General features: G+C 45.0%; 1 protein-coding gene across 1 annotated transcript in view; it reads left to right on the top strand.

Moving 5' to 3' along the window:
• The window catches only part of LOC117515273 (gastrula zinc finger protein XlCGF57.1-like), a 40,272-nt gene that overhangs the window by 9,908 nt on the left and 5,375 nt on the right, over positions 1 to 24,989 (top strand). Inside the window, exons 2-4 of the mRNA XM_034175759.1 lie at positions 10,055 to 10,303; positions 10,470 to 10,520; positions 10,605 to 10,637. Coding sequence (XP_034031650.1) covers positions 10,120 to 10,303; positions 10,470 to 10,520; positions 10,605 to 10,637 — 268 coding nt within the window. The 5' untranslated portion in view covers positions 10,055 to 10,119. The remainder of the gene's footprint in view (positions 1 to 10,054; positions 10,304 to 10,469; positions 10,521 to 10,604; positions 10,638 to 24,989) is intronic.

The raw sequence follows: 24,989 nt of genomic DNA, 5'->3' as shown, positions 1-24,989 counted from the left end.
CTGTTCTATGTTGAAAGTGAATGACACTTTCTTACAGCAGTGGACAAGACACACAAAGACAGAAGCTCTGACTCGTTTGTGTTGGGTTTGTGATTGCCTTTGATTTTACACAGAAGCGTTGGGGGTGCTTAAATTCAAAACTGGCTTGTCAGTAACTGACAGTGTACCGGGGTCAATACTAAACCATTGGGGTCATACCAACCATCAGGTTGAAGCATGCTGGAAAAATTGCAGTACTCAGCTGTGATTTGAACACACTGCAGATACATTGAATACTATCCGGGACTATGCCAGCAGCCACCAGCATGTGGAGGAAGGAGAAAACTGTGTGAACATAAACAAAGGAGAGGGAAGAGGGCCAGGATCCATGCTAGGCTCAAAGCTAACCCCTCCAGATCAGCAGTACTGTCGCGCCTTCTCTCTAATGGTCCGTTCCCTCGACAACAAGCTGGACGAGCTACGTCTGCTGAGAGAAACACGCAGGGAGTGGAGAGAATGCTGTGTGTTTGCTTTCACTGGCTCCACGACGACATTCCAGACGTGGCCATACAGCTGGACGGGATGACATCGTTCCGGGTGGACAGAGAGGCTGTTAGCTCCGGTAAGAGCCGAGGCGGGGTACTTTGGAAATACATCAATTAACTGGTGTGTTAATGCCGTAGGAATTCACCAATGTGATTGTAGACGCTGTTTACGTAGCTCCCAGTGCTAACGCTAAAGCTAATGCTAACAAGGCACTTGTAGGGCTGCACGATGCTATCAGTGAGCTTCTGATTAAACACCCAGATAGTTTTGTTGTGATTGCAGGGGATTTTAACCACACCAGTTTAAAGTCTGTTCTCCTCAAGTTCAAGCAATTTGTGGACTTTAATACCAGAGAAGAGAACATGCTGGATTTGTGTATACAAACTCCCCAGATGCATACAAGGCAACCCCCGCCCCCACCTCGGCCATTCCAGTGACCTTTCTGTGATGCTGGTGCCTGCTTACAAACCACTAATGAAGTGCAGCAGGCCACTGGTTAAACAAACCAGGATCTGACCTGAGGGTGCAGCCTCGGCTCTTCAGGTCTGCTTTATGCACACTGACTGGGAGGCTTTCAAGACAGCAGCCTCCCAGGGAAATCACACAGACATTAAGGGGTATGCTGAGGTGGTAACCTGCTACATCGCAAAATGCACAGAGGATGTCACTAAAACGAAGACCTTCATTAAACGTGGCAACAAGAAACTCTGGATGACTGCAGAGGTGCGCTCGCTGCTAACTCCGCGAGATGCAGCCTTCAGGGCGGGGGACAAGTTTGCTCTCCATTCAGCCAGGTCTGCATTCTCAAAAGGGATCAAGGGCAAAAAATGTACCTTTGCTCAGAAAATCCAGGGTCACCTCTGTGACACAAGCAACATCAGACAGATGTGGCAGGGAGTCCAAGCACTGACAGATTACAAGTCCAGGTATAGGGGGTCGACGAGGACGCTTCTCTTCCAGACAGGCTCAACAACTATTTTGCATGCTTTAAAGCATCCAGCCCGACAACCAGAGGGAGGGCTGGTCCTTCTCCACCCTCTGTCAGGCCAGCTCTTACTATTAACACAGCAGACACATGGAGGACGCTAACCAGGGTCAACCCACGGAACGCAGCAGGTCTGGACAACAAAATCCTTGAACGTGCGCTCAGTCTGCGTGGATGAATTGGCAGATGTTCTGACATCTTTAACATCTCTCAGTCAGCCCATCATCCCCAGATGCTTCAAAACGTCAACAATTGTCCCAGTGGCAAAACATCATTTGTGTCCTGTCTGAATGACTACCGCCCCGTCGCACTGACACCAGTTGTGATGAAGTGTTTTGAACGACTTGTCAAACCACACATCACAGCCAGCCTCCCTGCATCACTTGACCCACTTCAGTTTGCTTATCGGCCAAACCACACCACAGAGGATGCAATATCCACCACCTTGCACTCAGTCCTCACTCATCTGGAACATAAAGACATCTATGCTAGAATCCTGTGCATTGATTTCAACTCAGCATTTAATACCATCATCCCCCAGAGACTAATGGAGAAACTGCTCCTACTTGGCCTGAACACCACATACGAGGTTTGCGAGAAAACAAACTGACAGTTTTATTTTTTTTTTTAAACTATATGGATTTGAATCACATGTGATTACATCAGCCAAGCTTGAACCCTCGTGCGCATGCGTGAGTTTTGTCACGCCTGTCGGTGACATCATTTGCCTGTGAGCACGCCTTGTGGAAGGAGTGGTCCAGCCCCCTCGTTGGAATTCCTTTGTCTGAGAAGTTGCTGAGAGACGCAGCGCTCCGAGGCGACCTCCGTGTTGATAACCATTTGTAAAATCCAGGCGGCTTTTGCTGGCTTTCAGTTGAGTGAGTATCTGAGAAATTGTTTAACAGCAGGGCATGTTCCAACTTGTCCTTAAGGCTTCCAACGTGGTGTTTTTCCTGTGGTGGGCGCGCCGTGCCGGCTGTGAGCCGACGTGCCAATCCATCCGCACGTCTTTCATTAAAAAAATCTCCTTTAACAGTGGAATGTCCGGATAAACTGCTTATTCCAACCTCTTCTGAAAGTTCTCTGTTCTCTCACGACGTCCTGGGTCAACAGAGGCTTAAATTTGGAGGTTTTCAGCTTGAAACAGGATGACGATGTCGCCTCGGAGCGCTGCGCGATGTCCCGCTCCGTGGGAAGTCCTTACAGCGATAGAAACAATCCAAAATCTCTCATCAGCCGTTAAAATTTTCACCGAAAACCAGCTGAATTTCTCGAATGGTGTCCACTCGGATGTGCCTCACAGTTTTTGAAAAAATTTTGATCAAACTCAGCGCCAGTCTCTCAGCAACTTCTCAGACAAAGGAATTCCGACGAGGGAGCTGGACCACTCCTTCCACAAGGCGTGCTCACAGGCGAATGATGTCACCGACAGGCGTGGAGAAACTCTTCCGTGCCCATGAGAGTTCAAGCTTGGCTGATGTAATCACACGTGATTTAAATCCATATGGTTTTTAAAAAAAAATAATAAGGTCGGATACTTTTCTCACAGACCTCGTATCTCTGGATCCTGGACTTTCTGACCGAAAGACCACAGTCTGTCTGTGTTGGAAATAACATCTTCAACTCCATCACGCTGTGCACTGGTTCTCCTCAGGCCTGTGTGCTGTGTACTCAGTTCTCTGTTATTTATTCTGTTAAGACATGACTGTGTATTCAGACATGAGGGGAACCAAATCATTAAGTTTGCAGATGACACGACAGTGGGGGGGACTCATCCCTGAAAATGAGGAATCGATGCACAGGAAAGAAGTCAAAGACCTAGGGGGCTGGTGCAGAGAGAACAACCTGGTGTTAAACGTGGACAAAATCAAGGAGATGATCATCGACTTCCGGAGGTCATGGCCTGAGCACCCTCCCCTCAGAATCAGCGGCCGCATAGTAGAGAGTGGAGAACATAAAGTTCCTCGGAGTGCAGATCTTTCAGGACCTGACCTGGAACAAGAACACTCTCGGGATCAGGAAGCAAGCACAGCAGAGACTGCACTTTCTGAGGAAGATGAAACGAGCCTTTCTCCGTAATGGCATCCTCAAGACCTTTTACAGAGGTGGGGTTGAGAGCCTTCTGACATACTGTATCTCAACATGGTTCTCCAGTTGCAGTATGTCAGACAAAAAAAGCCCTGCAGAGGATAGTTAGGGAAGCTGAGGGAGGGAAGCTCATTGGAGTTTCCCTCCTCTCTGTCCAGGAACTCTTCGTGAGCTGCTGCAGGAGCAGGGCACTGACCATTGTCAGGGACCCCTCACACCCTCTCCACAAACATTTTGAATTGTTCCCATCAGCCAAACGCTGAGGTAGCATCAAATCCAGGACTACCAAATTGTTCAACAGCTTCCTCTCTCAAGCTGTTAGACTGTTGAACAATTGACCGGAAGTTTGTCACCAGTGCACTTTAGACTTTAACAACAAGCTGCTACTTGGACACTTGAACAGACAATTCCATTTTCATTTAATTTTCAGTCTGACATCTCAGGGATGTGTGTGTGTGTATGTACGAGTATGTGAGAGGTTGAGGTGGTGTGGGGGGAGGGGGGATTGGTGTGATAGATGTTTTTTATTTAAATCTTCTTTTTTTTTTCCCCCTTTGGATCCCTGCAAGAAACTCCCTTTTATTTTGCCTGCACTAACTGTGTGTACAGCTAAATGACAATGAAGGTTGATTTGATCCATCCATCCATCCATCCATCCATCCATCCATTTTCTTCCGCTTTATCCAGAGTCGGGTCGCGGGGGCAGCAGCTCAAGCAAAGCCGCCCAGACCTCCCGATCCACACACACCTCCCCCAGCTCCTCCAAGGGAACCCCAAGCCAGCCGAGAGATGGAGTCCCTCTAGCGTGTCCTGGGTCTTCCCTGGGGCCTCCTCCCAATGGGATGTGCCCGGAACACCTCTCCAGCGAGGCATCCAGGGGGCATCCGGAAAAGATGCCCGAGCCACCTCAACTGACTCCTTTCGACATGGAGGAGCAGCAGCTCGACTCCGAGCTCCTCCAGAGTGACTGAGCTCCTCACCCTATCTCTAAGGGAGCCACTTGTACCCGCGATCTCGTTCTTTCGGCCATGAGCCAAATCTCATGACCATAGGTGATGATCGGAACGTAGATCGATTGGTAAATCGAGAGCTTTGCCCCCTACTCAACTCTCTCTTCACCATGACGGTCCGATACAGCGACCGCATCACTGCAGATGCTGCACCAATCCGTCTATCGATCTCACGCTCCATCCGTCCCTCACTCGTGAACAAGACCCCGAGATACTTGAACTCCTCCACTTGAGGCAAGGACACTCCACCGACCTGAAGAGGGCAAAGCACCTTTTTCCGGTCGAGAACCATGGCCTCGGATTTGGAGGTGCTGATTTTCATCCCGGACGCTTCACACTCGGCTGCAAACCGCCCCAGTGCATGCTGAAGGTCCTGATTTGACGAAGCCACCAGAACCACATCGTCCTCAAACAGCAGAGACGAGATTCTGTGGTTCCCAAACCAGAACCCCTCTACACCCTGGCTGCACCTAGAAATTCTGTCCATAAAAATAATGAACAGAATCGGTGACAAAGGGCAGCCCTGGTGGAGGCCAATGTGCACTGGAAACAGGTTTGACTTACTACCGGCAATGTGAACCAAGCTCCTGCTGCGGTCGTACAGGGACCGGATAGCCCTGAGCAAAGGACCCCGGACCCCGTACTCCCGGAGCAAACCCCGAGGGACACAGTCGAATGCCTTCTCCAGATCCACAAAACACGTGGACTGGTTGGGCGAACTCCCATGAACCCTTGAGCACCCGATGGAGCGTGTAGAGCTGATCGTATCTACGTAAATTGCGGCTTATTGCATCAGCATGCTGCTGCTTTTACTTAACCATGAATAGCTTCAAGCTTGAAGTGTTTAAGGTATGTGCTAACTAAAAATAAAGACAATTAAGGTGATAGTTCATACAATGTTTACTTGGTAACAAAGCCATCCTTTGAAGAGGAACATATTTTGTTTTTTTAGCAATGTAACGTAGCATTATAAAACATTAGCTTTATTACATTTACTATTCAAACATGACATCACTGTTATAACATTACAGCAAACGCATATGTGTGCTAAGGCCATACATATGCCATACATCCAAGAACATCACCTCATGTTGCAGCAGGATAATGCACGGCCCCATGTTGCAAGGATCTGTACACAATTCTTGGAAGCTGTGTTTACATTTTTGTTGAGTGTGTATACAAGGTCTGTCCATAAAGTATCGTACCTTTTTAGTTTTTTCAAAAACTATATGGATTTCATTCATGTTTTTACGTCAGACATGCTTGAACCCTCGTGCGCATGCGTGAGTTTTTCCACTCCTGTCAGTGACATCATTCGCCTGTGAGCACGCCTTGTGGAAGGAGTGGTCCCGCCCCCTCGTCAGATTTTCATTGTCTGGAAATGGCGGAATGAAAAGGACTTTTTTTCCATCAGAATTTTTTCAGAAGCTGATAGAGACTGGCACCTAGAAACCATTCGAAAAATTTATCTGGCTTTCAGTGAAATTTTACAGGCTTCACAGAGAATAAGGACTTTAACTACAGCTTTAAGGATCCCTTTAAGGACGGTCGGTGCGCCGCGCTGCGAGCTGCGACGATGCGGCACAAACCACTGGATCATTTCTAAGCTGATGGCTCTGTGGATACGAGACCGTCGTGTGCTCTTTCTCTGCTTATCACAAGACCTGGACATCAGCCATTTTCCGACAGATTTCACTTTTAACAAGAGATTTTGTCATGGAAAGCTGCGAGGAGGCTTCGCGCGTCACGACCAATTCGCTGATGAAGCGAGACAAAGGAACACCTCCGTTTCGGAGTGTTAGAGGACAAGTTGGGACATGTCCAGTTCTCCACAAGTTCTTTTATACTCACTCAACTGGTAAGCACTGAAAGCCGAGATAGACATGTCGGTCGGCGCACCGACCGTCCTTAAAGGGGTCCTTAAAGCTGTAGTTAAGGTCCTTATTCTCTGTGAAGCCCGTAAATTTTCACTGAAAGCCAGATAAATTTTCGAATGGTTTCTAGGTGCCAGTCTCTAACAGCTTCTGAAAAAATTCTGATGGAGAAAAAAGTCCTTTTCATTCCGCCATTTCCAGACAATGAAAATCCGACGAGGGGGCGGGACCACTCCTTCCACAAGGCGTGCTCACAGGCGAATGACGGTCACCGACAGGCGTGGAAAAATTCACGCATGCGCACGAGGGTTCACGCATGTCTGACGTAAAAACATATGAATGAAATACATATAGTTTTTAAAAAAAATAAAAAGGAAATAAAAAGTTCGCTAAAACAGATTCAGACAGATTTGTGAACAATATTTGAAAGAAATAGGTCTTTTGTGTGTATAGAACATGTTCTAAATCTTTGAGTTCAGCTCAAATATGAGCAAAACAAAACTGTTGTGTTTATATTTTTGTTCAATGTGCTTTCCGGATGCACTGTATGAAAGAAAAAATTTGAGTTTGGATAAGTGTTTTGAAGTAAAGACTGCTGGAGATAAAACTGGTTCTGCAATAAACCATTTTATTGTGTAAAAAATAAATAAAAGCCAGATGAAATTCTATTAAATTATATATATAAATTATATTGAGCAGTTTTTAAGCAGAATGCAAAACTTTCACAATGTCATGGTAATGGTATATACCGATTCTAAACTGTCTGTATTTATTTATGGACATTTCAGAATTTTAATTCATTTATTAATTTGCAGCCACTTATCGGGGTCTGAGTCACGGTTGCAGCAGACTAAGCAGCTCATTGCATACTTCTCTATCCTCAACAATGTCCTGTACCTCTTCCCAGGGGATCCTGACGCCAACTGGCAAATATAATCCTTCCAGCATGTCATGGGTCTTCCTCAGGGCCTCCTCCCAGTTAGCCGTGCCTGGAAGACCTCCCTGGAGAGATCACCAGGGATCATCCCCACCAGATGCCTGAACCACCTTAGCTGGCTCCTTTTGATTCAGAGAAGCAGTGACTATACTCTGAGTTCCTAACGGATAGTTGAGCTTCTCACCATGTCCAGCAGTGGAAGACCAGACACCCGATGAAGGAATCTCATTTCCTCCCTTTGTATCTGTGACCTTGTTCTTTTGGTCATTACTCAGTTTTCACAACCGTAGGTGAGGAAAGAAGCGTAAATTGACTGTTAAACAGAGAGCCTTGAGTTCTGGCTCAGTTTCTCAATTTCATAATTTATGTATTTAATTTGAAACAATTTTGGGACTCCAAAGAGAAAACTGAGAAATGGATTTTGTGTAATATAACACATTCATAATGTCAAATTGTAAAATAATTATAAAAATTGTTTAATTGAATCTGATAATTTACACTAAAACATTGAAACACTTAGAAGCAGTGAAAGACCATAGATTCATGTATTTTATTTCAGCAGTAACATCCTGTGGCTTATCCTCCTTGAGGAGGGTGTCAGTCACTGTTGTCTGGCAACTGTCAGATCAGCAGTCTTCCCCATGATTGTGTTTGTGTGTACTGAGCCACATAGAGATTTGTGGCATTTATACTGCATAAATATCAGGGCTGTGATGATGCTCTTAACTCCCATATGATACATCCATCCATCCATTTTCTTCCGCTTTATCCGGAGTCAGGTCACGGGGGCAGCAGCTCAAGCAAAGCCGTCCAGACCTCCCGATCCACACACACCTCCCCCAGCTCCTCCGGGGGAACCCCAAGGCGTTCCCAAGCCAGCCGCGAGATGTCGTCCCTCCAGCGTGTCCTGGGTCTTCCCCGGGGCCTCCTCATACAAATCAAAATACTTTAAAAATGTGATGCACAAGTATTGTAATTTGAATGTATTGTGATTTGTTTGCTTTTGTAAGACAAGGATCATGGCAAAAAAAGAGACACAAAACATATATGTGTGTGAATGTTTTGTGCCTCTGGGCAGCAGCGGGCCGCTTGCACAAAGCACTGGTGTCGCCGAGCGAATGGTCCCTCTAAAAATCGATCCTGTCTGATGACGCGGTTCACGGATTAACCCCTCATTTCTGCTTCAAACTGCACACCAGTCATCTATCTCAGTGACAGATATCTGAGCTTTTTGTACAATCATTTCCACATAAATTCAGCATTATTTCATCATAAAAAGCGGCGAAAGCCACAGAGTGCCGCGGCTAAACGAGCTGCTAGCTGATACATTTACTGCGTCACATTTCAAAGCGTCACAGAATTTTGCCTCATTTCTGCTTACAGCTGCCTCGTTTTTGCTTAAAACAGACTTCAGAATGTTTTAAGAGGTTTTACCTTTATCATCCGATGGTTAATAATCCCATTAATCAATTTGATTGCTTTGGGTGAAGAGACTCCATCTCAGACCATGTTGCTGTGGTCCAAAATGACACATGCGCAGATGCAAAAGATGGACCAATTTTTTCCTCATAAAGTCTTTGGGTCAAGAAAGTAGTGTAATATATTAAGTGCTTTGTACAGCAATGTATAATATATGTCTGAGTTTGATTCAATAGACTAAATACCATACTAGTGAAAATGTAACATCTGCTTGCAGTTCAAAAATGTGTGAAATGTAAGACAACCACTCCATCAGTTCCATCACTGTAGTCCATCGTAGTCAGGCCACACTCATCACTCTGTAGCTTGATTTTTATTTTATTGAATGTTGCTTTAAATGGTATCCATTTCACTGATTCTTTGCAGATGTGCAGCAGTTGGTGCTGGTTAAAGAAGAAGAAATTCTCCCTGAACAGCAGGTGTATAATCTGATTGTTGACAGGAAGACATCAAAGAGGAACAAGAGAAACTCGGGATATGTCGACAGAGACAGCAGCTTCACCAGTTGGAGGAGGCTGATGACAGTGAGTTCCCTTTCACCGCTGTTACTGTGAAGAGTGAAAGTGATGAAAAACCACAGTCATCCCTGGTTCATCAAAGCCAAAGAGAAGAGTGCACAGAGGCTGAGCCTGTAGCGAGCTGCTCCACTGTACACAGAAAATGACTGTACAAACTGATGGATGAGGACCATGGAGGACCACAACCAGTCAGCAGCTCAGGTCCAAATAGTCATTACAATCATATAGTAATGGCAGGAGTTCAAATGTTTCTGAAATTAAGACTGACAATGTCTCTGTTAGTCTTTGCAATTTCAACGGTTCTAAGAAGCTGTGTAATGCTCTGAATGTGGGAAAGCATGTGGTCACATGAACTATTCAAAGCAACACAAGGGAAGGCAAGCAAGTGAGAAACCATTTATTGCAGTTTCCAGGTTAAAGGTGGAGACAAAAGAGCACTAAGAACAAACAAATGAGAATTCGTACAGGAGAGAAACCATTTAGGTGTTTTGAATGTGGTAAAAGATTTGGACGAAAGGTCCATCTCAACATGCACATGAGAATTCATACAGGACAGAAACCATTTAGGTGTTCTGAGTGTGGCAAAAAATTTGTACACAAGGGCAATCTGAACATACATTTGAGAACTCATAGCGGAGAAAAACCATTTAGGTGTTCTGAGTGTGGTAAAGGATTTGGACACAAGGGCAATCTGGATATACATATGAGAATTCACACAGGAGAGAAACCATTTGTCTGTTCTGAGTGTGGGAAAAGATTTGGACAACAGGGCAGTCTGACGGGACACATGAGAATTCACACAGGGCAGAAACTGTTTGCCTGTTCTGAGTGTGGTAAGCGATTTGGACGAAAGGATGAGCTGAACACACACGTGAGAATTCACACAGGTGAGAAACCATTTGTCTGTTTAAAGTGTGGTAAAAGTTTGACAAAGGGGCACTCTGATCGGACACATGAGAGTTCACACGGGGCAGAAAACTGTTCGGTTGTCTGGGTGTGGTAAAAGATTTGGACAAAAATGTGATCTAAACATGCACTTGAGAATTCATACAGGAGTGAAACCATTTGTCTGTTCTGAGTGTGGTAAAAGATTTGTACAAAAGGGCTCTCTGACCCAACACATGAAGGTTCATTCAGGACAAAAACCATTTAGGTGTTCTGAGTGTGGTCAAACATTTGGTCGAAAAGGCCACTTGACCAGACACATGAGAATTCATACAGGTGAGAAACCATTTGTCTGTTCTGAGTGTGGTAAAGATGTTTACAAAAGTGTGACCTGACCATACATATGAGAATTCATACAGGACAGAAACCATTTCAATGTTCTGAGTGTGGTAAAAGATTTGCACTGAAGGGCAATCTGATCAGACACATGAGAATTCATACAGGAAAAATTTAGGAAAACCCTGCATAAAATTACATACAGAAACCATTGTAGGATAGAATATATCTCCCCCATCGAGAAGGCGGCTTAGGTCTTATAGAGATCAATCAGGCTTATAGAGCATCTATAATAAGTATTGGGCATACTTAAAGAGTTCTCAAGAACAAGTTATGGAAAAAGGTTATGCAACATCATATTAAGACTATGCCACAACAGACCTCTATTATTAAATTGGCAGAAAACTTTGGAGATCTTTTGCAAGAGAGAGAAAGCAATGATCTGACACCTGCAACAACACTAGCAAGACAGGCCAGGGAAAAATACAGCAAAAGAGAACAAAAACATCGAATGAACAGATGGAAACAGCACAAAATGGCTGGCCGATTCCAAGAAGAACTCGAAAAGGATACATAGACAAAGAAAGATCTATGCGGTGGCTTACAAATGGAGGAACTTGGTTTGATGGAGAAAGAATTATAGTTGGAGCGCAAGATCAGGGACTACTAACAAATGGCTTCAAACAAATGGCAGGAATTTCACAGAATGATCAATGCCGATTCTGTCATGCAGCTGTTGAGAGTGTAAACCACTTGTATCAGCATGTCAGATCCTCATGGTAGACGGACATACACAAGCCGGCATAACGAGATCTGTAAATATCTACATTGGAAAGTATGCAAGGAACTGGAGGTGGAAGTAGAGGGACACGTTTGGGCGTATGAGCCAGCACAGTCTCATCCAGTGGAAAAGTGACTGTCTTATGACAAAGAGATCCCAGCAGGAAGACATATCGAAGGAGGTGCAGTAAACCTGATATTGTCATTTGGAACAAGCAAGAGAAGACAGCAAAATTATTGATGTGACAGTCCCCAATGACTATGGCCTGAATAGAGTTGAAAGGGAGAAAATCACGAAATACCAAGACCTTAAAAATGATCTACGAATAACGTGGTCATTGAAAGAAATTGATATCATACCAGTTGTGGTGGGAGCAACAGGGCTATGAAGAAGAACCTGAAGAAATATCTTGAGGCAATCCCTGGTCACCCAAGTGCCCATGAGGTGCAGATATCCGCAGTTAAAGGAACAGTTACCATCTTGAAGAGAGCCCTCGGATACAATGCCAGTAATGATTAATGATTAGGATGCAACTGTAGACCCCAGGTTTGGGGCCCATTGCACTCTGTAAAAAGAAATTGAAGAGAAATAAAAGCGAAAAAACCATCCCCAATGACTTCAGCATCTATACAATTGAAGGGGGAGGGGGGTGATCACCAAATACCAAGACCTCAAAATGGCCTATGACCAACATACTCATTGAAGGAACTAGATATAATTCCAGTGGTGGTTGGGGGCAACAGAGATTATGAAGAAAAACTTAAGAACTACTGAGAGGCAATTCCTGGTGGCTTAAATGCCTATGAGATAGAGCTATCAGAAGGTTTAGGAAATGGTCACCATCTTGAAGAGAACCTTAGGATAGAGGGCCAGCGGTGTTTAGGGGTGTGACTGCGGACCCTAGGTCTGGGACCCATTGCACTCTGTTAAAAAGAAATCCAAGAAAATATAGTGGAGCAGATACAATAACTACTGTAACCCAGGGTTGTAGCCACGGTGGGTGGTGTTAGCCGGCCCCACCTGGTACTGCAATTTCCGCCCGGCTCTCGGGTTAGAATTGGCTGTGCCACCCAGCACAGAATTTCTGAAAAATTAACTGAACTGTTCTTGAAAATGTACCACTTTGGCTGTATTTCAAGCTTACAGAGTCATAGTTTTGCTATTTTAAACCAATTATTAAAGTAATTAGAAATATGTCATTTTCTTCATATCAAATTGCAAACAGCGATAGAGAGTCAGCGCGTTCTGTGGCCACAAGAGCTGGGAAGAGCAGCTGGAAACGGCATCTCTGCTCTGAAGAAGAAAAAAGAAAAAAAGCCGCCATGAAAAACAGACATTAATCCAGGTCATTCTGTGTGTGTGTGTGTGTGTGTGTGTGTGTGTGTGTTGTGCGTGCGTGCGTGCGTGCGTGTGGTGGTGTGTGGTGTGTGTGTTAGGTGTTACATTGTTTAAAAAGAAAAAGTAATGCAATCCCATTCAAATTGTTGAAAAAAAAAACACAAAACATCAGGATGACAGAAAACTGGATTAAAAACTCATTTTTGAAGAGAATACTATGTTCATTAAATATAACATTTAAATGTTATTTAATTTATTAACTTAGACTTTGACCGAAACATGCAAAAAATAACTTTGATCTTACAAATATTACAACATAAATATGTTTTGTTTATTCTTGCATTCAATGCATCTAAAACCACAGAAAATTAGTTAAAATAAGGCTTGCCAAGAATGTTTTAGTGGTATAAAACCATATAGCTTCAAGGGGCCACGGATAAAGGGGCCCGCGGCCCCCTGAAGCTATGAACTCCAATCACATAAATTGAGGTAAATATAAAATGCTTTGCTACAAGCAGAAACTGCAGGAGCAAAGCATCAATAACAATATCCATCTGGGGTCTTCCTAAAAATTTGAGAGCCCACATTGTTGAGAACCCCTCTACATCAGCAGCACGCAGGCTAAAATGGCCCTAACTAGAACCTTCACTGTAACAACTGTTTATTTCGGAAGCAAGCACCGAAATTGTACACACACTCAGACATTACTCTTTGGGAAAAAAAAAAACAAAAAACAATTGGCACTTGAATTTCAATAAGCAGCCAGGTAGGGGTGAATTGAAGAATTACACAGGGGTCAAAATTAGATACTCCAATCATATTGAAAACTACAGTGCCCATAAAAGTATTGGAACACTTGGTATATCACACGTTTTAATTTATGCCATTTCAAATACAAACAACAAAAAAAAACAAAGAAATTCTAAACTTGTCTTCCTTAAACTCGAAGTGAAAGCAAATCTCTACAACTTGATATAAATTAATCAAAAATATAAAAGCGAAGATGATGGCTTGCATAAGTAATGGAACACTTTTGTATAATACCTGTATCAGTTTTATTGCCAGTTTTCTTCAGACAAGTCAGGGAATCGATACGTGAACATTTCCAAGTCACTGAATATTTCTTGGACTTGGAAGACATATTCACTGATCTTGTAGCTAGCTGCTTGACTTTACACTGCACCATGTAACTGAATAGTCCAAGAGTATTCAGTCACTTGGAAATGTTCATGCATCCATCCTGACTTGTCTGAAGAAAAGTGGCAATAAAACTGATTATTTACATGTATTATACCCAAGCGTGCCATTACTTATGTGACCCATCATCTTGGCTTTTGTATTTTTAATTAATTTATATCAAGTGGTAGAGATTTGCTTTCAGTTTGAGTTTAATGGCCAGGTCACACGGCATACGGCGATTCCTGAATGAAGGGAAAAAGTAAAGAAAAAAAAAGTCACAAATCATTGAGAAAAGGTGGACGAATGAGCTTTATCACTGACTAGCCTGCGAATCAAGAGAGTGAAAGGGAAAGAGGAACAAAACGAAACCGAACCTAATGTTGATCTTGACACTAAACGAAACGCGCCTGTAGCCGCTGCTGGAGCAGTGTGTCTGCATCTCTGCATTCCAGGACTCAGTGCTGGGATGGAGCTCATAGCACCTGAGGCCTGGAGCTGCAAACAGAAGTGCATGATGCGACCCATTGTGGAGATCTGTGCGCAGGTCAGTGGATCCACCTGCTCTGGTTTCTTGTCAAGAACAAAAGAGGGATTATCTCCTTTGTCAGAATCCTCACTGTCTGGTTCAGATTGACAATGCGCTGCATGCTCAGTCTTGCTCCAATTGGAAAAAAACAAAACAAAAAAAACTGAAGCGCGTGTTCAACATTCATAAGACGCCTCATTTTTACAAAAAAACAAAACACCAAACACCACCACATTAGCCACCGACACTAAATACACCACCAAAATTATACATACTGCAAACACCGCCATATATTTCTCAAATCTTTCAAATACCAAAACTCTACTCGCTGTCTGTACACCTGAAAGGCGCACGTACGCAGCATTTTTCCCATGCCGTTGTGTTCATAGATTTGCTTGCAGCTGCATATGTTTGCTTTTAATGTGTGCGTTCTGTTGTGTTGCCACACTCCTGCCTTTGTCTTTTTTTTTTTTTTTTTTTGCATTGTAGAAATGCGCTCCGTTCTGAAAATGGTAAAGCAAACGACACTCAGGTTTGAAGATATGCAGCGGGACACACTGCTTCCTTGTTAGGGCTGGGAACATCAGATTGCAAAGTTCAGAGTCCTTCTGTGCCCCCCCCCCCCCAAAAAAAATTAGACAATATTGCCATTTAAACTCAAGCAAGCATAAAACTCTCTTGTTTTCAGCATTGGGGGGAGGAGGGGGGGGGGTGATAGTGCTGTCACTCTGCAGTTTTTTTCAAACCCTGGTGTTTGTGATCACTGCACGCTGCGGCTGTGTGATCAAGCAGTCAGTCACATGCACGCGTGGGTTTGATTACAAGTTCTGATCATGGATGCACAGGCGCTGCATACATGGATCAGACGCACACGCTTCACCTTCTCTCCAGCAGACTCACTCTGGATGAATGCATTCAGTGTATGGATGTGTTGTAGCGCACGAGCATGGACTGTCTCGTATATTATTTCGACTCAAATGTGCAAATGACTCAAACACTGGGTTGTCTATTTTCATGTGTCACACTTTTGTGGATCAAAGCTGTTCACATGCGAATGCCCTCTGCTGCTGTAAGTTTTTACACATTTGAGCTCAAAGTCCCCCTTCTGTAAACTGCTGCCTGGTTTGCACTAACCGAGGTGCAGTTTGCTCTGAGAGATCAGAGCAGATGACAAGAAATATTATTACATCGTGACGACCCTCAGTTCCACGGAAATGAAGCTGATCGCGCTCCTGCAAAGCCCCCCTGCTGCGAACAAATCCACAGCCATCAACGATTGTGTTGGTACTCAGCAGCTTCACAGAAACAAACAAGGTTGATCGCGCTCCTGCAAAGCACCCCTGCTGCGAACAAATCCACAGCCATCAACGACTGTGTCGGTACTCAGCAGCTCCACAGAAAAAAACAAGGTTGATCGCTCTCCTGGAAAGACCCCCCCCCCCCCCCCCCCCCCCCCCGCTGCAAACAAATACGCAGCAATAAAGGATCACTTCCTCCAGCAGGATCTTCTGTCTGCACAGGCTGGAGGACAGCAAGTCCTTCAGTGTTCATGGACTGAATGCTGCAGCTCCTGAAAGGACACAGCTGAACTTTTGTGCAGCAGCTCTCTCCTCTGCGCACAGCACTAAAGCACCACCACGATCATGGACTGCCGTGTGCTGGTGGAGGAGGCTGACAAATTCTTCCTGGCCGGCCAGCACCACTGCATGACCGCAACAGTACCCCCACATCACATGCAGCAGCAGAAGCCCCACACTACAGTACACATCAGCACCGCCATGGAGGAGCTGCAGCTCCTCCACAAAGCACTCACAAACCGGCTTCTGCACTTGATGAAAACATTCAGCTGGTCGAACAAAGTCGAACTGAACACTAACATTACAAAAACTAAGCAAACAATAAAAAACCATCAAGAACTACAGGAAAACGAAATACAGATGATTAAGGTGTTCTCACAACACATCCCTGACAAACACCACTTTTCACAGGTAAAACTTAGTCTCTGCCTCCACTTTGTACAGCAGTCACAGTGTCTGTATATAGGCTGGCTATGATGTCCAATAACTTCTGGGAGATCCCACTAATTCTCAGGATGTCCCAGAGAGCAGATCTGACCCACTGAAACAAATACTTTGCAAAAATCAACATAAGCTGTGAAGCAGCACTGCAGATATTCACGCTTATGTTCTGTGAGTACCTGCAAGGCTGGAATATGGTAGATGGATGATCTTGGGTGTGAAGCCAGACTGTTCTGGTTGCTGGGCAGCAATTAGCTGGAACTGTATCCTATTAAGAATAATCTTTGCAAGCACCTTTTCTGGCACAGAGAGCAGTGTAATATATCCCAATAGTTGTTACAATCCATACAACAATCCTTTCCAGAATGGGATACGTTCTTTCTTCCAATCTGTAGGTATGATACCCGGATATTCCAGATTAAAATAATGATTCTTTCCAATGCCAGGAGAACAGCTTGTCCATCCGCATGGAGTTGCTCAGCTCAGATGCCACAGATCCCTGGAGCTTTCCCTGCCTTCAGCTGTCTTATGGCCTTTGTGATCCCTCCAAGATGTGGTGGGTCTTAACTGATTGAAGAATCAGCCACAAGAACCCCAGTGCCAGAGGTCCAACATTCCAGCAGGAGTATCAGCCTAATAAAACTTCTTGAGCTATGATAGGAAAAAACTTTTTAGAAAACTCTGTCATATGGCCATCAGGCCCTGGGGCCTAATATACAAAGGCTTGTGCGGATTTCCTGCTGAAACATGGTGTACGCCAAAACCAAGAAACTGGCGTAAGTACAGAAATATCTAGATGTATCAAAGTGTGCATACACATGGATCCAAGCACATTCCATTTGTACATCCCAATCAGTGTAGAATTGAGTGCACATGCAAACGTACCAAACAACTCCCTGGCCATGCACCTATTTATATATGCAAATACATTTAAAGAGGCCGTGGGAGCTGGGATTCTCCATGCCGTCATATCAGACAACATGACAACAAGTGTGAGGAAGAGACACTGGTAAATGAGGTCGAAACATGTAGGGATATCTTATTTGGTACCCTGTCAGTGGGAGTAACTTTGAAACAGAAGAGACGTGAGTGGGACTGTGTGTGTGAAGCTGTAAATGATGTGGGCACAGAGCAGCACACACACGCTGAAATCAAAAAGAAATGGTCAGACATTAAGTAGATGTCAAACGGAGGATTGCTGCCCACCGCTGTAGCGTGACCACAACAGCTGGGGGTAGAGGTGTGGAGGAACTCATCCCCATCGACAAAAGAGTGACTGAGATACTGGGTGGCACAGCTCTCACCGGAGTGGTGGGAGCCCATTGCACGGAAAAATGTGTGGTACTTAGAAGCACAAATGCTAAAGTTAAGTGACATGCTCATTATTTGTGTAGTTCAACCACAGCTCTGAGAAGTTTAAGCTTTGGCAAAAAAAAAAAAAAAAAAACTTGAACAAGGGTCAGTTTCAGCATCTCTAACATCCACACCATACATGTGTGGACATTATACTAAGGTTGAGTAGACAGTGTTTCCCCTACAGTATTGTCTAATATCCATGAATTTGAGTATAGTTAATCATGACAAAAAATACAAACATCCATGAATTTGAGTTTACCCAGTGCACTTTGATTCTGGCATTATCTGACACAAATGATCTGTGACATTACTCACAGGACTTCTCTTCCACAGGTGTATTCACCCTATTGAAATATCCCATAATCCCTTGCACACCAGAGAGTTGCTGTGGTCTAAACAACATAGAGAATCCACATGACGGCAATTGCAAATGAACATTATACTACCAAAATGTAATTTTTTTATGCTTTTCATCACATTAATATTGTATGAGGCTGCATGCATGAGACCCTGAAAACTTGCTAAAACAAATATTCCAAATAATCCGTGTCTGCTACGTTTAATCTGCGTGGAATTTAAAAACACAAACCAAATTTCAGACATATATATTACTCTGGAACAAAGAGGACAAACAGTGCTGTAAAGGACAATAATCAGGGCCTTAAAGAGCAAACTTCACTTTCTCCCAGAACAACATGAACAGGAAACGATCGCAGCCCACAGCAACTCCCATTAAAAATAGTGGAGAAACAACCTGAGCTTCTCACGTTTACATAAAACAAACACAATAACAACATCTAAAAACCCACAACAGGCACAATATACAAAGAGTTTAATGTTGTGATGTTAATGCCGTTGTCCGTGTGCAGCGGTTAAAGTGAAGCCTGATCAGAGCATCTCAATGCAGTTCTCAGTGTAAATGACATCTCACAGAACAGCGACCTCGCCAAAGTTTTGTGAGATTTTGTAGGATTTGAAACCTCAGTAGGCTGAATGGCACACTTTTTTGTTCTTCATGAAACACTCAATATTCACACTCTTTACAAACTCAGTAACTCATCTCACATCAAAATCAGCACTGATAAATCCAGGTTATCAGCAAAAAAAACAAACAAAAAAACTGATCTTCAGAGATGGAATGCATTACCTATTTTTCAAATTGGGAGGATTATTCTTGTTGTCAAAATGAGCATTTTGCCTAAATTTCTTTGTTTCTAATCATTCTATATTTGTGGTCTAATCATTTTGGGTCAAAATGCACATTTATTTGTGAAAACCAGCACACGTTTTCACTTTGTAAAAATGAGTTGAACTTAATGTCGATAAACTGTCCGGAATTAATTTGCTTATAAATCAAACCATAAGTGAAACTGCTTTGCTTTTGATGTCTTCTGGCACATGTCTGTGCTGTTCTATGTTGAAAGTGAATGACACTTTCTTACAGCAGTGGACAAGACACACAGACAGAAGCTCTGACGTGTTGTGTTGGGTTTGTGATTGCCTTTGATTTTACACAGAAGCGTTGGGGGTGCTTAAATTCAAAACTGGCTTGTCAGTAACTGACAGTGTACCGGGGTCAATACTAAACCATTGGGGTCATACCAACCATCAGGTTGAAGCATGCTGGAAAAATTGCAGTACTCAGCTGTGATTTGAACACACTGCAGATACATTGAATACTATCCGGGACTATGCCAGCAGCCACCAGCATGTGGAGGAAGGAGAAAACTGTGTGAACATAAACAAAGGAGAGGGAAGAGGGCCAGGATCCATGCTAGGCTCAAAGCTAACCCCTCCAGATCAGCAGTACTGTCGCGCCTTCTCTCTAATGGTCCGTTCCCTCGACAACAAGCTGGACGAGCTACGTCTGCTGAGAGAAACACGCAGGGAGTGGAGAGAATGCTGTGTGTTTGCTTTCACTGGCTCCACGACGACATTCCAGACGTGGCCATACAGCTGGACGGGATGACATCGTTCCGGGTGGACAGAGAGGCTGTTAGCTCCGGTAAGAGCCGAGGCGGGGTACTTTGGAAATACATCAATTAACTGGTGTGTTAATGCCGTAGGAATTCACCAATGTGATTGTAGACGCTGTTTACGTAGCTCCCAGTGCTAACGCTAAAGCTAATGCTAACAAGGCACTTGTAGGGCTGCACGATGCTATCAGTGAGCTTCTGATTAAACACCCAGATAGTTTTGTTGTGATTGCAGGGGATTTTACACCACACCAGTTTTAAAGTCTGTTCTCCTCAAGTTCAAGCAATTGTGGACTTTAATACCAGAGAAGGAACATGCTGGATTTGTGTATACAACTCCCCAGATGCATACAAGGCAACCCCCGCCCCACCTCGGCCATTCCAGTGACCTTTCTGTGATGTGGTGCCTGCTTACAAACCACTAATGAAGGCAGCAGGCCCACTGGTTAAACAAAACCAGGATCTGACCTGAGGGTGCAGCCTCGGCTCATTCAGGTCTGCTTTATGCACACTGACTGGGAGGCTTTCAAGACAGCAGCCTCCCAGGGAAATCACACAGACATTAAGGGGTATGCTGAGGTGGTACCTGCACATCGCAAACTGCACAGAGGATGTCACTAAAACGACGACCTTCATTAACGTGGCAACAAGAAACTCTGGATGACTGCAGAGGTGCGCCGCTGCTAACTCCGCGAGATGCAGCCTTCAGGCGGGGACAAGTTTGCTCTCCATTCAGCCAGGTCTGCATTCTCCAACGGGATCAAGGGCAAAAAATGTACCTTTGCTCAGAAATCCAGGTCTCCACCTCTGTGACACAAGCAACATCAGACAGATGTGGCAGGGAGTCCAAAGCACTGACAGATTTATCAAGTTTCCAGGTATAGGGGGTCGCTTAAGAGGTAAACCGTTTCTCTTCCAGACAGGCTCAACAACATATTTTGCATGCTTTTAAGCATCCAGCCCGACAACCACGAGGGAGGGCTGGTCCTTCTCCACCCTCTGTCAGGCCAGCTCTTACTATTAACACAGCAGACACATGGAGGACGCTAACCAGGGTCAACCCACGGAACGCAGCAGGTCTGGACAACAAAATCCTTGAACGTGCGCTCAGTCTGCGTGGATGAATTGGCAGATGTTCTGACATCTTAACATCTCTCAGTCAGCCCATCATCCCCAGATGCTTCAAAACGTCAACAATTGTCCCAGTGGCAAAACATCATTTGTGTCCTGTCTGAATGACTACCGCCCCGTCGCATGACACCAGTTGTGATGAAGTGTTTTGACCGACTTGTCAAACCACACATCACAGCCAGCCTCCCTGCATCACTTGACCCACTTCAGTTTGCTTACGGCCAAACCACACCACAGAGGATTGCCATATCCACCACCTTGCACTCAGTCCTCACTCATCTGGAACATAAAGACATCTATGCTAGAATCCTGTGCATTGATTTCAACTCAGCATTTAATACCATCATCCCCAGAGACTAATGGAGAAACTGCTCCTACTTGGCCTGAACACCACATACGAGGTTTGCGAGAAGAAACAAACTGACAGTTTTATTTTTTTTTTTTAAACTATATGGATTTGAATCACATGTGATTACATCAGCCAAGCTTGAACCCTCGTGCGCATGCGTGAGTTTTGTCACGCCTGTCGGTGACATTCATTGCCTGTGAGCACGCCTTGTGGAAGGAGTGGTCCAGCCCCCTCGTTTGGAATTCCTTTGTCTGAGAAGTTGCTGAGAGACGCAGCGCTCCGAGGCGACCTCCGTGTTGATAACCATTTGTAAAATCCAGGCGGCTTTTGCTGGCTTTCAGTTGAGTGAGTATCTGAGAAATTGTTTAACAGCAGGCATGTTCCAACTTGTCCTTAAGGCTTCCAACGTGGTGTTTTTCCTGTGGTGGGCGCGCCGTGCCGGCTGTGAGCCGACGTGCCAATCCATCCGCACGTCTTTCATTAAAAAAATCTCCTTTAACAGGGAATGTCCGGATAAACTGCTTATTCCAACCTCTTCTGAAAGTTCTCTGTTCTCTCACGACGTCCTGGGTCAACAGAGGCTTAAATTTGGAGGTTTTCAGCTTGAAACAGGATGACGATGTCGCCTCGGAGCGCTGCGCGATGTCCCGCTCCGTGGGAAGTCCTTACAGCGATAGAAACAATCCAAAATCTCTCATCAGCCGTTAAAATTTTCACCGAAAACCAGCTGAATTTCTCGAATGGTGTCCACTCGGATGTGCCTCACAGTTTTTGAAAAAATTTTGATCAAACTCAGCGCCAGTCTCTCAGCAACTTCTCAGACAAGGAATTCCGACGAGGGAGCTGGACCACTCCTTCCACAAGGCGTGCTCACAGGCAATGAGTCACCGACAGGCGTGGAGAAACTCTTCCGTGCCCTGAGAGTTCAAGCTTGGCTGATGTAATCACACGTGATTTAAATCCATATGTTTTTAAAAAAAAATAATAAGGTCGGATACTTTTCTCACAGACCTCGTATCTCTGGATCCTGGACTTTCTGACCGAAAGACCACAGTCTGTCTGTGTTGGAATAACATCTTCAACTCCATCACGCTGTGCACTGGTTCTCCTCAGGCCTGTGTGCGTGTACTCAGTTCTCTGTTATTTATTCTGTTAAGACATGACTGTGTATTCAGAATGAGGGGAACCAAATCATTAAGTTTGCAGATGACACGACAGTGGGGGGGACTCATCCCTGAACATGAGGAATCGATGCACAGGAAAGAAGTCAAAGACCTAGGGGGCTGGTGCAGAGAGAACAACCTGGTGTTAAACGTGGACAAAATCAAGGAGATGATCATCGACTTCCGGAGGTCATGGCCTGAGCACCCTCCCCTCAGAATCAGCGGCCGCCTAGTAGAGAGTGGAGAACATAAAGTTCCTCGGAGTGCAGATCTTTCAGGACCTGACCTGGAACAAGAACACTCTCGGGATCAGGAAGCAAGCACAGCAGAGACTGCACTTTCTGAGGAAGATGAAACGAGCCTTTCTCCGTAATGGCATCCTCAAGACCTTTTACAGAGGTGGGGGTTGAGAGCCTTCTGACATACTGTATCTCAACATGGTTCTCCAGTTGCAGTATGTCAGACAAAAAAAGCCCTGCAGAGGATAGTTAGGGAAGCTGAGGGAGGGAAGCTCATTGGAGTTTCCCTCCTCTCTGTCCAGGAACTCTTCGTGAGCTGCTGCAGGAGCAGGGCACTGACCATTGTCAGGGACCCCTCACACCCTCGTCCCAAACATTTTGAATTGTTCCCATCAGCCAAACGCTGAGGTAGCATCAATCCAGGACTACCAAATTGTTCAACAGCTTCCTCTCTCAAGCTGTTAGACTGTTGAACAATTGACCGGAAGTTTGTCACCAGTGCACTTTAGACTTAACAACAAGCTGCTACTTGGACACTTGAACAGACAATCCATTTTCATTTAATTTTCAGTCTGACATCTCAGGGATGTGTGTGTGTGTATGTACGAGTATGTGAGAGGTTGAGGTGGTGTGGGGGGAGGGGGATTGGTGTGATAGATGTTTTTTATTTAAATCTTCTTTTTTTTTTCCCCCTTTGGATCCCTGCAAGAAACTCCCTTTTTATTTTGCCTGCACTAACTGTGTGTACAGCTAAATGACAATGAAGGTTGATTTGATCCATCCATCCATCCATCCATCCATCCATCCATTTTCTTCCGCTTTATCCAGAGTCGGGTCGCTGGGGGCAGCAGCTCAAGCAAAGCCGCCCAGACCTCCCGATCCACACACACCTCCCCCAGCTCCTCCAAGGGAACCCCAAGCCAGCCGAGAGATGGAGTCCCTCTAGCGTGTCCTGGGTCTTCCCTGGGGCCTCCTCCCAATGGGATGTGCCCGGAACACCTCTCCAGCGAGGCATCCAGGGGGCATCCGGAAAAGATGCCCGAGCCACCTCAACTGACTCCTTTCGACATGGAGGAGCAGCAGCTCGACTCCGAGCTCCTCCCGAGTGACTGAGCTCCTCACCCTATCTCTAAGGGAGCCACTTGTACCCGCGATCTCGTTCTTTCGGCCATGAGCCAAATCTCATGACCATAGGTGATGATCGGAACGTAGATCGATTGGTAAATCGAGAGCTTTGCCCCCTACTCAACTCTCTCTTCACCATGACGGTCCGATACAGCGACCGCATCACTGCAGATGCTGCACCAATCCGTCTATCGATCTCACGCTCCATCCGTCCCTCACTCGTGAACAAGACCCCGAGATACTTGAAACTCCTCCACTTGAGGCAAGGACACTCCACCGACCTGAAGAGGGCAAAGCACCTTTTTCCGGTCGAGAACCATGGCCTCGGATTTGGAGGTGCTGATTTTCATCCCGGACGCTTCACACTCGGCTGCAAACCGCCCCAGTGCATGCTGAAGGTCCTGATTGACGAAGCCACCAGAACCACATCGTCCTCAAACAGCAGAGACGAGATTCTGTGGTTCCCAAACCAGAACCCCTCTACACCCTGGCTGCACCTAGAAATTCTGTCCATAAAAATAATGAACAGAATCGGTGACAAAGGGCAGCCCTGGTGGAGGCCAATGTGCACTGGAAACAGGTTTGACTTACTACCGGCAATGTGACCAAGCTCCTGCTGCGGTCGTACAGGGACCGGATAGCCCTGAGCAAAGGACCCCGGACCCCGTACTCCCGGAGCAAACCCCGACGGACACAGTCGAATGCCTTCTCCAGATCCACAAAACACGTGGACTGGTTGGGCGAACTCCCATGAACCCTTGAGCACCCGATGGAGCGTGTAGAGCTGATCGTATCTACGTAAATTGCGGCTTATTGCATCAGCATGCTGCTGCTTTTACTTAACCATGAATAGCTTCAAGCTTGAAGTGTTTAAGGTATGTGCTAACTAAAAATAAAGACAATTAAGGTGATAGTTCATACAATGTTTACTTGGTAACAAAGCCATCCTTTGAAGAGGAACATATTTTGTTTTTTTAGCAATGTAACGTAGCATTATAAAACATTAGCTTTATTACATTTACTATTCAAACATGACATCACTGTTATAACATTACAGCAAACGCATATGTGTGCTAAGGCCATACATATGCCATACATCCAAGAACATCACCTCATGTTGCAGCAGGATAATGCACGGCCCCATGTTGCAAGGATCTGTACACAATTCTTG

The sequence above is a fragment of the Thalassophryne amazonica genome, chromosome 8, assembly GCF_902500255.1.
Source record: "Thalassophryne amazonica chromosome 8, fThaAma1.1, whole genome shotgun sequence".
In the NCBI taxonomy this organism is placed as follows: domain Eukaryota; kingdom Metazoa; phylum Chordata; class Actinopteri; order Batrachoidiformes; family Batrachoididae; genus Thalassophryne; species Thalassophryne amazonica.
This window is presented reverse-complemented; position numbering and strand designations above follow the sequence as displayed.